The 15,627-nt window shown below is 41.8% G+C and overlaps 1 protein-coding gene across 2 annotated transcripts in view; it reads left to right on the forward strand.

Annotated features, from left to right (window-relative positions):
• LOC126182543 (leucine-rich repeat-containing protein 4-like) overlaps positions 1–15,627 on the forward strand; it is a 1,045,219-nt gene that overhangs the window by 1,003,359 nt on the left and 26,233 nt on the right. For both annotated transcript variants that reach the window (XM_049924858.1, XM_049924860.1), the window contains exon 8: positions 13,720–14,046. In XM_049924858.1, the coding sequence (XP_049780815.1) occupies positions 13,720–14,046 (327 nt within the window). The remainder of the gene's footprint in view (positions 1–13,719; positions 14,047–15,627) is intronic.

The following is a 15,627-nucleotide window of genomic DNA, read 5'->3' on the forward strand; positions in this document are numbered from 1 at the left end:
ACTAGTTGTTTCGCATAACTTAGATTCAGAAATTTTTGCGAGTTAAGTACGTTTCAGCAACAAGCTGATAGACATACGAAATTGTGATGTACGTTCATGTTACTTTTTCACCTACACATTTTTTATATAAAAAAGAAGAAATCACGTAGGGAGGAGTTTTGTACCCTGAGGATAGTGTACTTAGGAACACACGATGTCTTTTGCTCGATACTTCAGTCTAATGTCTGATTTTACGTTTATTCGGAAAGTAGGGTCGATTGAACGCGAAATGGAAACTACGGTGAAAATTGGGTAAAGCTTTACAACGATGTGTTGGGCGGTATCTCTTGTACTCTGGTAGGTAGCGTCACGTCGCTCTTTTCAACTCTGACCGCACATCCAGCACGTCATGATGCGTGGGACCATAGTGGAGGAGAATGAGGTTAGTGTTGAACGTCTCGTCGACAACGAGGTAATTAGAGACTGAGCACAACATCGGATTAAGAATGGATGCGGAAGGAAATCTGCCGTACTCTTTCTGAGGAACCATCCCGGCATTTGCCTGAAGCGATTTAGGGAAATCACGGATAGCCTAAGTCAGGATGGCCGGACACGAGTCTGAACCGTTCTCCTCCTGAATGCGCATCCTGTATGCTAACCAGTGCATCACCTCACTCGCTCGTGTAACAGCAGTGTCTCCTGCCAAGAGTCCGCACCTGGTAGCTGAGTGGTCAGCGCGACGAAATGTCATGCCTAACGGCCCGGGTTCGATTCCCGGCTGGGTCGGGGATTTTCTCCGGTCAGGGACTGGGTGTAGTGTAGTCTATATCATCATCATTTCATCCCCATCGACACGCAAGTCGTCGAAGTGGCGTCAACTCGTAAGACTTGCACCAGGCGAACGGTCTACCCGACGGGAGGCCCTAGCCACACGGCATTTCCATTTCCTGCCAAGTATGAGGGCATGGTGAGAGATTTCGCCTGACATTGTGCAGCCCACATAACATAACTGTCACGTGTTTCGGTCTTCATGACCGTCCTCGACCGCAGTCAGCAAGGGCAATGAAGATGCTCCTGCAGCGTTTTCGGTGGGAGGTGTTTGATCTCCCATAATACAGCCGGTAATTGGCTCCCCCTGAGTTTCATCTTCGCTCCCATTAATCGCTGGTTACGAAAACAATATTTTGGCGTGGACAACGAGCTGTAGGCCACTGAAGAGAATTTTAGCGGAAGGCACAGGCGGCTGCCTTCTAAGACGTGTGTATTAGAAAGTTGGTAAAACGCTACGACTTATCTCTAAATCGAAGCCGTGGCTACTTACAGATGTTGCTGGAAGCTGTAGTTAACTGTTGCAAATAAAACATTTTTGAGTTTCACAGTGGTTTCCATTTCGCGACCGATCAATCTTTCCTTTCCGAATAGCCCTCGTAGAATCAAGTGAATGAAAGCACACCAGAGACTGCCGTAAGCAGTTTCCGCCATTTTATCTTGCTTTTGAGGTTGTGTTTTGCGAGGCATTTTATAAACATTTCACTTCTACACATTTAAGTGCTGTACAATAATAATTATTTGAGATATATTGTTAATTCTGCTGCCACAAATCTTGATTGCAAGTAAAATGCTTTAAGTTTCCAGAACTGTATTTATTTAGCATGTGAACAGTTAAGTCATACTTCGTCGATCGTTCACCATGCAGCTTGAAACGGAAGAAGGTTTTTTTCTGTGAAACTTCTGATACTCTCGAATGAATCGAGTTTCTTTAATGTCTTAATGATTTTACCTGTCTTGAAATGAGAAATTTGTTTTAGTTTCCAGTAGCTTCAATTTCAAATGTATTTCACTTCTAACTGGTTTTTAATAGTACTTCTGCTTAATTTGATTTCACTTACTGTTCATTGGTGTGTAGTAGAGTAATAATTTAGCAAGTATATCATTAAATATTGTACTGCCGTGATTGTCTCGACTGTAACACTATTAAACTTAAGTTTAATATTTATTCCTAGGTTGTTGTACCTTGGAACGTAATTTTTTGTGTAGAAATCTTAATTTTTGTAATTTCAAAAAAGGGCAAGAACGTATATTTCATCATTTAAAAATGGAATAAGAAAATATTTTAGTGTTCTGTTATGGGACTAGGTAGAGGCAAAAGTTTGAAGACTTTACCAAGGTAGAACTCTGCCCTGTTACATATGAAAGGCGGGAGTTCCACGCTTTATCGCCGCAATAATATTATTCGGTGTGTGGTCCAGTAACGTACAACTTCAAAAATAAAAAATTATCAGAATGCTTCAGTTGACGTATTTCGCGAGAGATATTCAATTTGAAGGTAGCAGGATATGCTGATTAGTGATTTCCACGAACAGATTTCCTAATTACAGAAACCCTGATAATGTGGCACCGATCAAACTAAACCATACTGTTGATATCGGAGCTTTACGCGTCGACATCCTTGCATAAAATCTTTTCGGCTTCCCGACCACGTCAGATTGGAGTTTACAGTCGATCTTTCGAAGATGATGAACGTCGTCAGGAAGCGACTGTCTGAGTAGAGGATAGGATTTCTCATTTATACTGGCGATCAAGCTTGTTATTGTTCGGGTGTCGTCTCAGAATTTTAACTGCTATTGGTGGTCTCTGAGAATTTTAACTGCTATTGGCGGAGTGACATCGAGTGGAAGGCAGGATTTACATGACCAGATGTCGGAATTCAATAAGGAGGCCCCATTGGGATAGAAATCTTAAAAGATGAGAGACAGCGGAACACAGCCGTAGGGATCTATCTTTCAGAAAACGAAGCACCTCTTCCACACCCACTTACCGGGATTCAGTAGTGAAAGAAGCAATAGGAATTCCCACCAACAATTTCAACGGGTACTTGGGGATGACAATGTGAGATGGAACATCTTCAAATAAGCAAAAAAGTAATTCATAATTTTTAGTAATGATTATACCTTACTAAATTAAATTATGTTCCATGTGAGCCAAAGGAGGCGTGGCTTAACGGGTATAACTGCCACATCTCTGCTGTGTACAATGTGGGTATTTGCTCAACATGTGACATACCATTTGGTATTTCCTAAGACCTCACGTTGCCGCTGCCTTAGATGTAAGACATCCTCAAGTTTCTTTTTCACTTTTTTATTTTATTTTGTCGAAATATGTCCGAAGACTGCTTTTTACAAGTTTATTAGGTCATTTTCTTGTCTGCCTGTTTCGTAATAACTTTCGAACTGCTTTTAAACTAACCTCCTGATTAGTTAGAGACTTGCAATTTTAACGTAGCTCAGAAGTCGATGACAGTGCAGTATTAAGTAACTTTCTTGTCTGATCCACATAGCTCACATAGGTGTGGGATAAAAGGGTTGGTACTGCCTGACATCTCGGCTTCCCTACTGGTCCAGCATGCTGTGCATGTAGTATCGGAGTGTGTTGCAGATGGTATGCATGACATTTGATGATGGCTACTAAACGACACTGCTACATCCTGAAGCTCTAGTATCGCCTCTGTTGCACTCACCTCTTTCCACACCAGTACCTTTCCACCCTGCCAGACACTATCGCTTGTGGTCAAACTGTAAGGCTACCTGCACCTTGACTCTGCCTTCAGTTGTGTGTTCACAGACTTCTTATATCGTTCTCATTACACACTGTTGGTTTTATTCTTAGATTTCGCTACACCTTCGATTTTTACGCTTGGATTGTTCCTTTGAACTGGACTAAAAGCTACAAAATAATTTTTTAAATAAAAATTAATTAGAAATATAACACTGTTTGCAATTAGACTAAGAAGCATAAAATAATTTCTCCTATCCCCAAAAAGATTTCTAGCCCCATGCAGATAGTCTTGAAAATTTGTAATTCTGAGTTTTTAATAGCTCAAAGTACAAGATGTATAGCGAAATACGTGGGGCAAATAACCGATTTATTATCTGTTACATGTGCCCACGTTTTTCATTATAAAGCTTGTAATTATTGCCATAGCTAAGAAAAATTCACCACCACAAATTTTCAGAATTATCTGTGTGGGGTTAGGAGTCTTTAATGGCCTGTGAGAAACTATTTTGTACTCTTTACTCCGATTTAAAATCTTATTATCCTAAAAATTAACTATTATTTTAATAATTTTTATTTTAAAAGATTGTCTGATGATCTACTGACAGAAAGCGCTAACACCATTATCATTGAATAAATGCGATTCAGTTTTTTTTTCACAACAAAGATATAGTGAACGCTGTAGTTCCATAGACGACACAATATCTAAAATTATAGCTCGTGTTTTAAGTGTTCTGACTGAAAAATTCATTATTGGAACAGCTGCTAAGCTGTTCTCTGCCATCTCCTCCCAACGATGGGCGACTGTACAGCAAGGATTGCTGTGTATCCTCTTCAGTAATTGGAAAGTGGGACAATCGTGCCAGCTGACTGAAATGTTGAATGACGCTGAAGAATGTACTTCAGCTGAACTCAGTCATTAAGGGAAATCATCGAGAAAACGCAAAAGAAAAAGGGGATGCTTTCTATGAGTTCTCATTTTAGATGTTAAGTTTAATGTCATTTCGAATGCTCCACAGTTTAGGCACGATTTTTCTTTTTTGTATTTGTTTTGACTGCTTTAATGTTGTCCGACACGGCTTCCTCTCCTGTGCGAAGCTCTTCGTCACAAAATTAGATGTCTAGCTATGATAAACTAGTAGGATCCTTTTGTCCAGAAATGCCGTCTTCTCTTGTGCTAGTTGCGTTTTACTTTTTTACGGCCTACTTGCTTTGTCCGTCACACATTATTTTGATTTCAAAATCTCGTTTCTGATACTCAATATCGCTTTGCTCTTACTTGTTTCGCCCTCAATTCGTATTCCGTGCTCAGTAAACTTAATTCCATTGAGTACGTCCGATAATTCTTCTTCGCTCTCAGTGATGAAACAATGTAATCAGCGTACCTTATCAGTAACATATTTTGACTGTAAATTTCAGTTCCACCCTCGAACTCAATATGACAGCATTATTACAGTGCATATTTTCGCCGGATTTCTATGGAGTGATGACATAGTTGTGGCATCACGAATTACTAATCGTGCACCCTCGTTGTGTTACAAGGCTACGAAGGCTTCAAAGAGCTGCAGGAAGAACTGTGCTTAAAAAAGTTGAGCTCGCAGCGTTCGAGCCTTCACGGTCGGTTCACTTTGTGTGTCTGGCTGTCTGCGTGTGGGTGTTTGTGGAGAGGGGGACGGGTGCTCACAAATGACCACTACGTTTTTCGCCTCATGAAAGCGAGCCAACCTCCCAGCGGCCGTTTGTGCCATCTTCCAGAGTCTCCAGACGTCACGGCGAACGAAGCCTCTCGCTGTAGTAGCAGGACTTTATGGCGGAGGGGGGCTTGGGCCATCCAGCCAGCGTTTTATTGTGGCTGCGGAGGGGCCCGTAAAACAGCCGGTGCACGAACACTAAGGAGCGCTACGCGTCTGTTTGCGCCGACCCTCCCTGCAGCCCTTCGGCTCGGCTTCCCTTTGAGCTGCGACACCGTCCGTTGGCTGGAGAGTCACCTGAAACGGACGGTCCAGCAGCCGGCTACTAGTGACTCCGTGTTGCTTAGCGCCTGTGAGCCGCTCCTTACAACGGTTTAACGCTGCAGCATCTACAACTCCAGGTGGACACTCATCACAAGACGTTACAAACGTAGTCTCCATCCATTTTCTATTTCACTCTCTTTTATAAGTACTCCAGAAAACAATATTCACTGTCAGGACACAGCCGGCTATATAGTAATTAAAAGTGTAAACAGACAAACCAAGATTAATCAAACGTTAACACAATCGAAGAGAAACTGAGGACATAACATTATAAAAAATATGATACGAGCAAAACCTAGTAGAACAAAGAGATATATGTGAAGGGGACATTGGCAGAAGTGGAAGTGGCTTTAAAACCAAAGAAAGACGGAAAGGCAAATGGCATTAAATGCGAGTTTTTAAAATACGGCGGAATTCTCCGTAAACTAAGATTTTTACATTTCCTAACTTTAAGCTGGGAGAAAGCGAGAATATATTAAATCTTGTCAGCAGCTGTTATGCACTCAATTTTTGAGACAGGGGATGGAAAAGGATATTATAATTCTAAGGCGATGGGCATTTTAACAGCTGGATATAAAGTATTTACAAAAACTTTAACTCTAAGGTTCAGACAAATAGGAGAGACATTTTTATCAAAGACCAAAGTGGATTTAGATCTAGGTAATCAAAAATGGATATTATATTCACTTTTAATATGATAAGTAAAATAAGAGACTTTAATAATGAGATATACATACCTTCCATCGGCTATGTCTAGGAGTTTGGCAGATTAAACAGGAGAAAACTCTAGTTAGCATGGGAAGAAAATGGAATGCCTTTGATTCCGGGATAATTGATATTGGCAATAAAAAACTTATAAAACAGAACTAGATTTGTAATACATACAGGGTCCAAAATAAGAAAGAATGGAATTACAAAGAACCAAAAGGTTAAACAAGGCTGCAGTCTTTCCCCACTTTTGTTCAGTTTATACATAAATCGAATCATTAAAAAGTGGAGTTAGGAAACAAAAAACGAAGAAGGAATACAACTGTGTTAGAACCAATATATAAAAACGTTGATGTACATTGATGGCTAGATATAATAGACACTTCAGAAGAAGAATTACATTCAAATACTTTTAAATTAAACCAAATTGGTCACAATTATAATTTAAAAATATTTATTGAAAAGAGAAAAGTAATGATACTCCGAGGAAACCATAATAACGATATAAAGAATAAAACAACAAATCTCGCGGCGTATATGGAACAATGAAGAGAACGTTAAAGAAGAAGACAACTACGGAAACTGAAATGAAATCCAGTATAACACTAGCTGTTCCATTGCTGCTTTACAGACCTGAGGTATGGATACCAACCGGGGAAGACATAAAACTGACATTGTGGTCAGAAATGAAATTTCCCAGGTCAATTAAATGATGTAACCTAGAAGGTAGATTAAGATATGAAGATATTCGAAATGAACTTAAAATACTTGCAAAAACAGAAAAATTAACGCATATAAGCAGAAATGGCAGGAACATCAAAACTCAACAAGGCAGGTATCATAAAAAAGTTTTGCATTATATATCCGAAGGTGTAGGTCAGACTGGGAGATGATGAAACTGACAAGCATATGTCAGAACAGGTTACTCGAAAATTGTAAGGGAAGACAAAGGTGTGAGTACATACAACAAGTAATTGGGATTGAGTGTGAGAGCTACTCTTAGATGAAGAGCTTGGCACCAGAGAAGGATTGAGTGTGAGTGCTACTCTTGATGAAGAGCTTGGCACCAGGGAAGGAATCAAGGCGGCATGAAAGTAGACAGAAAACTTGTGATATAAGGAAATAGAGAATGGAGGATAGGGCTAAGAAGGAATTGAAAGACAAAGTGTAATGTGCTGTCTACATCAGAGTCATTTTAGGCACAACTAGGATTGGGCAAGACGAGACAACCAATCGGCCTTTCTGTTTTTGGAATGCGGCCCCTTAACCTACTTACAGAAAATACGAGAAATCTAAATCAGGCTGAGATTTGATTTCCTCTCTTTCTTGCCTCCTTAGTAACGACTGTGCTACCTCTCTTAATACTTAGTAGGAGGTAGGTGGAGGCGTTTAGTGATAGTAATTTATAATTTGATTTTATTGGCCCATACTAGCAAATGAAGAGGAGGCTATCCTACTGTGATGGAGCACATTACCAAATTTTCTTACTGCTGAGTCTGGCTCTGGGAATATAACACATTATGAACTGATGAAGCGGCGGTCACTGTCTTTGTTGTGGACATAAAGTTTACTGTATGTTTCAATTACATTAGCCGCATTTGGACACCGGGACTCGAACCAGGATCTCTCGCTTAATGCGAGTGGTCGCTTCAACCGCTTCATGTATGTATAACAACTAGCTGTACTTGACGATGCTAGTCAATAGACACAATTTATGTATTCCAGATGTAAGTACACTGCTGAGTAAAACTTTAGGATCGGAGAGCAAGGCACCATGACATAACTACTACTCGGTGGAAATGAATGAATGTGCTGGAGCACGCTACCAGAGTTCTCTCAGTCGTGGAGAGAAAGCTGAACGTCACGGAACACATCGTACAGATCCGGGGTCCGGGCAAAGAGACCCCCCCCCCATCCTCCCACCACCCGACCCACGCAGCCACCGAGCCCTCTCAACTGCAGCGGCTGATGATCTCTACAGTGTGCAACAAGCGAGAAGGGACCCACATGAAACAGCGGGTGCAATTACAACCTCATTTAGCAGGAATGCACCGTTTGCTATAGTGCCAAAAGCATAGCGAGTGGACCAGCGAGGAGTCGGATCTCTACTCGGATGAGAACCGATTCAGTCTGAATAGTTTTTCTGGACGTACCCTCATATGTGGTGAGAGGTGGGAACACGTAATACAGTAGGGAACGTGATCATTTCAGGTGTAATAGTGTGGGGAGGCATAATGTTTCATGAACACACTGACCTACAAATCTTTACACTCGGAGCACTCACGGGTCAACGTTATTGTGACTCTGTACACCATCCCACATGCACCTGTCATGGGTGCATTTTGTCCAGTCTTATGGATGACAGTGTGCGACCGCATCGAACTGTGCAGGTGGAGGAGCCTCTGGAACGAGAGGATGTTAGGGGAATGGACTGCTCTGCCCGTTTCCCTGACTAAACTCCCATCGAGCACATGTGGGATGCAGCGCGTCCTCATGCACCAACGACCGTACAGCAGCTGCCAATCGCGGCTGGTGCAGGAATGGAACACCGTACCATAAGAACTCCGTACCAAACTTGCGTCAAGCATGAGATCACATTGAAGAGCATGCACTGCTCGTCACACTCCCTATTAACAACCATCTCCTGCCTTTTGTAATGTTCAGGGTATCATCATAAAAAACTGTGACTTCAGTGTAATTACTGGAGCCGGCCGGAGTGGCCGAGCGGTTAAAGCCGCTACAGTCTGGAACCGCACGACCGCTACGGTCGCAGGTTCGAATCCTGCCTCGGGCATGGATGTGTGTGATGTCCTTAGGTTAGTTCGGTTTAAGTAGTTCTAAGTTCTAGGGGACTTATGACCACAGCAGTTGAGTCCCATAGTGCTCAGAGCCATTTGAACCATTTGTAATTACTGTCTTTGAAAAAAAGTGCCATTTCTGTTCGTCTCATTGTGTAGTAGAGTTGCGTTCTGTACTACAGTGTAGCAGTTCTTTCTATGAGTGGTCCAGTTTCCTCACGCTATGTTTTTCAGCGGAGAAACATCATGCACAAGTTACTTTCGTCGTTAAATTTTGCACACAGATGTACTATGGAAGAGATCTGAATGTTTTTTTTAAAATGCGTGGATTAAAATTTTATGTTAAGATCGCTATAACTCCTATATTTATTACTAGTTTCAACATACTGGCAAGCCATCTTCAGTTCTAAAATACAGAAAGCTTCATAAAAGGGGTGAATAGTAGTAGCACACATTTTATATTTAAACTTCCAGTCTATGATACATACAAATAAATAGTATTACTTAATTCTGTGTGTATCAGCCACCATATCGTCATTATCTGTTGAGCTCAATGTCTCATGTTGTCATGAACGCACTGAAAAAATTTATGCATCATGACAAAAACAAAGACATACAAAGTACATTTGGTAACTAGTATAAAGCTATAATAATTTATAACATTAGCTGAAAACGTCTTCAGTGATCTCATTTCCACACTTGTGTTTAAACGCAAGGAGATTCATAGTTGTAACCATCATACGGCCCGTGTGTGGATCAAAATATGCCGTATCCCAAAAAACGCTAGATACAGGTACAGTGAGGTAGCTTTATACTACTTGTCAAATGCACTTGGCATGTCTTTATTTTTGTCACGATTTACCAGAATTTTTAAGTGTGTACACGGCAACAAGAGCGATGCAGCTCTAGACTTTATGACGATGTGTAAAGCCTATTGCGGAATACACGCTGAATTAAGTAATAATTTTTATTGGTATGTATCACAGAATGTAAGTGTAAATGTAAAATTTATGAGACTATTGTTCCCTCTTTTATGTACTTTCAGTGTATTAGATTGAAGATAGCTCGTCAACGAGCTAAAACCAATAATCAATAAAGGTGCTTTAACTATCTTAACATAGGATTTTTATCCACATATTTTAACACAACAGATAGCCTGTCTTCCGATTTAACAATGTCAAATAAAATGTGAATGTAGTTTGTTGAGACATGAGACCCATATGAAGAAAAATAAAAAGTATCATTCCGACGAGTAATTTTCACGTATGCACAGCATGAAAGGCCACCCACTTTCCTTGTGTCGGAGTGATTTGACCGCCACTACGGCTAAAACGTACTGTTTGCGCAGTATAGGGATTGAAATTACCTACTTCTGTGTCATTAGGACGTAAATGAACGATTTAGAATTTGGCACTCTATTACAGACACAACTATTACGTAATGCAAGAGCAGCAGCGTAAATCGCACGTAAGTGTTGTCCTACAGCTAATTTGATAAGAAGAACATCGGAGGTAACATGCTGATTACCGTCCTTGTATACGAGTGGAATTCCAGTCCACTGGTCAGCGCAGAGAGAGCTAATCGGGTGGCAACGATTTCGAACTCCCCGTCATCGTTATGCAGTGTTTGTTCAAGTCCGTTTGGACTTTGCTTAATTGAAGATAATTTCAACGATGATTTTTTTATAAACAACTTGACGTATCCAAACAAACGCAGGCTTCACATCCGTGTAATTCGGAACATTGCCGGAAGGGGGTGGGTACAGAAAAGAGGGGGTGATGGAAATGTGAACTATTGGAACCTGCAACCAATCTCTCGCAAATTACCCGCCTACCAAATTAAGTTTGAAAAAGATACGCTGCAATTATTACACGCTGAATTCTGGTACGGCTGGCTTAACCGAATCTACACCTCTGATGGAATTACTTTCAGCGTTATCGTCCAGCCAAACAAAGGATTTATTGGGTTAGAAAGCCATATTTGTTTTATTAATATAGGCGTCGCACAATCAGCGCTGTCTGTTTCACGAGGCCATTAAAATCGGAGATTCTGTAGGATGAGCGATTAACTCGAGATTTCAGTATTATAAAAAACTGAAAAAAAAACAGTGTCCCACGTTTACTATCTGCGGGAGCACGACGTGTTTTGTTATCACAACTTCATCGACGTTCATCATTCCAAGGTCCACACATAATTGTGTGTTTTATTGTACGTTATCCAAGTTTTGATTGCAGTTTTTACCGAAACTTTCCTCTGTTACAGATTACTTTAAAATTTAGCCCGTGGTGTTTCAGATTTTTCATCTTCGAATAATTTTAACTCAGGCGAGCCGTTCATCTGGAATAAGTAAATAAGGAAAGGAAACAGTTGGTCTCCTTAAATCCTATGATACGACACTCAGAGGCTAGTAAGAGAGTCACTTTCCTGTCAGAAAATGCTTTACTAGAGTGCAGAATAAAGACTCCAGAAATGATATTCGTACACGCGGCTGAACGTAAAAGGATAAAATTTTTCAATGGTGTTAATAGTTGTGACTCACTTTTACTGAGATATAGCTGCAGTTACTATTTACTTCCATTGAGATATCCCTTTTTAACGGAATTCGAGATGTCTGCACAAAGAAAATGTAGTGACAAAACTTTAGCTTTGAAACTGTCTCTGTAGATAGGCTATTCTTGTACTTCGTGTGAGGAGCTAGGTCATCGTGTCCAAGTGTTAGCCGAGGTAGAAACTGCGCTGTCTGGTAGACTAGACATCTCGAAATTTAGAGCGTTAACCACTTATCTCGTTGTACACCATCCGTCAAAAAAGTTTTGAGACTGTGTAAGGGACGCCAGTGCAGAAGCTACTGTGGTAGGTTGAAATAACAGCTGTAAACAACAGATGTGCATTCGATCAATCAATTATGGGCAGGCTGTGGTAAGAAGTGGACATGCGACTGTAGTGTGTCAGCGCTGTTGTGTCTCTAATCGCAACGTAGCTACATCTCTAGAGTGTTCAAGTCGTTCTTCAGAACGTTTCGAAGAAGAGAAAAAAAAAAAAAAACTCGTCGCGTATCCTTGACTTCCGAAAAAAGAAAGCGACGACTCGTGGAAAATTCACGCGACTGATTTATATGGAAAAGGCGAACAGCTCTTTCCTAAAAATAATCGTCGTGAGTGACAATACTTGGTGTGAACACTGCAAACCTGCTGTTGTTGTTGTTGTGGTCTTCAATCCTGAGACTGGTTTGATGCAGCTCTCCATGCTACTCTATCCTGTCAAGTTTCTTCATCTCCCAGTACCTACTGCAAACAAAATCCTTCTGAATCTGCTTAGTGTATTCATCTCTTGGTCTCCCTCTTCGATTTTTACCCTCCACACTGCCCTCCAATACTAAATTGGTGATCCCTCGATGTCATAGAACATGTCCTACCAACCATTCGCTTCTTCTAGTCAAGCTGTGCCACAAGCTCCTCTTCCCCCCAAATTCTATTCAATATCTCCTCATTAGTTATGTGATCTACCCATCTAATCTTCAGCATTCTTCTGTAGCACCACATTTCGAAAGCTTCTATTCTCTTCTTGTCTAAACTATTTATCGTCCACGTTTCACTTCCGTACATGGCTACACTCCATACAAATACTTTCAGAAACGACTTCCTCACATTTAAATCTATACTCGATGTTAACAAATTTCTCTTCTTCAGAAACGCTTTCCTTGCCATTGCCAGTATACGTTTTATATCCTCTCTACTTCGACCATCATCAGTTATTTTGCTCCCCAAATAGCAAAACTGCTTTACTACTTTAAGTGTCTTATTTCCTAATCTAATTCCCTCAGCATTACCCGACTTAATACGACTACATTCCATTATCCTCGTTTTGCTTTTGTTGATGTTCATCTTATATCCTCCTTTCAAGACACTATCCATTCCGTTCAACTGCTCTTCCAAGTTCCTTGCTGTCTCTGACAGAATTACAATGTCATCGGCGAACCTCAGCGTTTTTATTTCTTCTCCATGGACGTTAATACCTACTCCAAATTTTTCTTTTGTTTCCTTTACTGCATGCTCAATATACAGATTGAACAACATCGGGGAGAGGCTACAACCCTGTCTCACTCCCTTCCCAACCACTGCGTCTCTTTCATATCCCTCAACCCTTGTAACTGCCATCTGGTTACAATGACTTATTAAACTGGTAGTTCGGTAATTTTCACATCTGTCAAGACTGCTTTCTTTGGAATTGGAATTATTATTTTTCGATTATCTGCAGACTTTTTAGTGTGTCCAAAAGTCAACGACGAAGTTTAAAAATTATAGCAACTACGGGAATAGTGTAGATGTTATTCTTCATACTTCTCCGAATGGAGAAGGACTGAACGATGGTTGGAATGCACTCATACCGCCGGCCGTGCGGTTCTAGGCGCTACAGCCTGGAACCGCGTGACCGCTACGGTCGCAGGTTCGAATCCTGCCTCGGGCATGGATGTGTGTGCTGTCCTTAGGTTAGTTAGGTTTAAGTAGTTCTAAGTTCCAGGGGACTGATGACCACAGATGTTAAGTCCCATAGTGCTCAGAGCCACTTTTTTTTTTTTTTTTTTTTTGCACTCATACCAAAGAAAATACCAGCTTCTGCATGCACAATAGGTCAGCATAAGCAGTATATTCCCGTTGATGCCGCAGGGCCTGACGCAGCTGCGGCGACTGGAGGTGGTGGCGGCGCCGCGGCTAGAGCGCGTGTGCGCGGGCGCACTGTCGGCCAACCTCAACCTGGAGTCGGTGACGCTGAGCAGCAACAAGAAGCTGCAGGCGCTGGAGGCGGGCGCGCTCGCCGGGCTGCCTAAGCTGCAGGAGCTGGTGCTGCGCGACAACGCGCTCGTCGCGCTGCCCGAGGCGCTCATGGCAGCCTGGCCGCAGCTGCGCCGCCTCGACCTGTCCGACAACCCGCTCCACTGCCACTGCTCGCTGCTCTGGCTGCGCGACGTGCTCGCCACCAGCAACGCGTCACAGGTAAGCATTTACCTGCCGCTTTTGTACAGTCGTACGTTAATGTCCCTAACAAGTTCGTTTGCGTGGTCATCATTCACGGTGAGTATACAGGGTGAATAGCATTTAAACCGACAAACTCTTGGAGGTTGTAGGGGACATCAAAACAAATATTTTTCCCTAATGTAATTTTTTCTCATGAGGATTATTTAAACCGGTGGAGGCCGTATTACGCTCTTCAGTTGTTAGAGGCCGTATTACGATCTTCAGTTGTTAGAGGTCGTATTACGCTCTTCAGCTGTAGGCAACTGCTGTCCACCAGTGTAGTAGTGCATTGTCTCTGTTTACTAATGGAGCGATACACCTGGAATGAGTACACTGATTGGTTGGTGCGTACTACGTAGCGCACCACAACGGACGAGCTGCGCAGAGAGTTTATCGACAAAAATATCCTAACCGCCGTATTCCGCATCATACGACCTTTGCTGCTGTGTACCAACGTCTGCGTGAGACCGGGTCATTTAGCAGATCATCTGGACAGGGACGCCATCGCACAGTAAGAACGCTGCAATTTGAGGAAGCTGTTTTGCAGCATGTTGAACGGGATTCTTCAATCAGCACTCGTGCAATTGCACGTAACATGGGGACGAATCAGACGAATGTGAGAACAGTCCTTCTAGAGCAATTGGTACGTCCATTTCACTTAGAGCGTGTCCCCAACCTGGAACCAGTTGATTATCCACCAAGAGCATTGCTAGAATTGTTGGAAGACGTCCCGCTCCCTACAGGACAACGCATGTGGTTCTAACATGACGGGGAGCCGGCACATTTCAGTCATCGTGTGCGTCGATTCCCGGACGGACGGTTCCCAGAAACGTGGATTGGCAGAGGTGGTCCTGTACCATAGGCTGCTCGATCCACAGATATGTCCCCTCTGGACTTTTTTGTGTGGGGAGAGATGCGCAACCTTGTTTACGCAACTCCTATTGCATCAGAAGAGGATCTGATTGCCCGGATAGTAGCAGCAGCGGGAACAATTCAGGATACTCCTGGGGTTTTGACCGTGTCAGACAGAACATGATCCAACGGTGTAACCTTTGTTTACGTGTCAATGGAGGCATTTTTGTAAATCTACTGTAACTGAAATTGGGTTGTATTAATGTGTTGTCTCTTGGTCATAAAAAATGGAAAAGCGTTTGTTGATTTAATTAATTTGCCGCCAGAGAAATCTTCCTCTACCGGTTTAAATACTCCTCATAGGAAAAAATGGCATTAGGGAAAAATATTTGTTTTGATGTCCCCTACAACCTCCCAGAGTCTGTCGGTTTAAATACTTGTCACCCTGCTTAAGTATTTGTTTGATATATTGAAACACCTTTTCATTGCTGCAGTTATTTCATTTGTTCCACATGGATCTTACCCTTTGTATTAAGACATCTTCAGTGGATTTAATGCGGTATAATACAGTTTTGTTTTGTAACTGATACTAATAGATTATAAAACAGTTCATTTCACATTTTTACATACATAAAGTAATACTGTTTTTGCTTTTTCCACCAGAAATAGGCGTTCTCTCTCATCTGTTAATAGGTTGGAGGTCGAACT

The sequence above is a fragment of the Schistocerca cancellata genome, chromosome 1, assembly GCF_023864275.1.
Source record: "Schistocerca cancellata isolate TAMUIC-IGC-003103 chromosome 1, iqSchCanc2.1, whole genome shotgun sequence".
Taxonomy (NCBI): domain Eukaryota; kingdom Metazoa; phylum Arthropoda; class Insecta; order Orthoptera; family Acrididae; genus Schistocerca; species Schistocerca cancellata.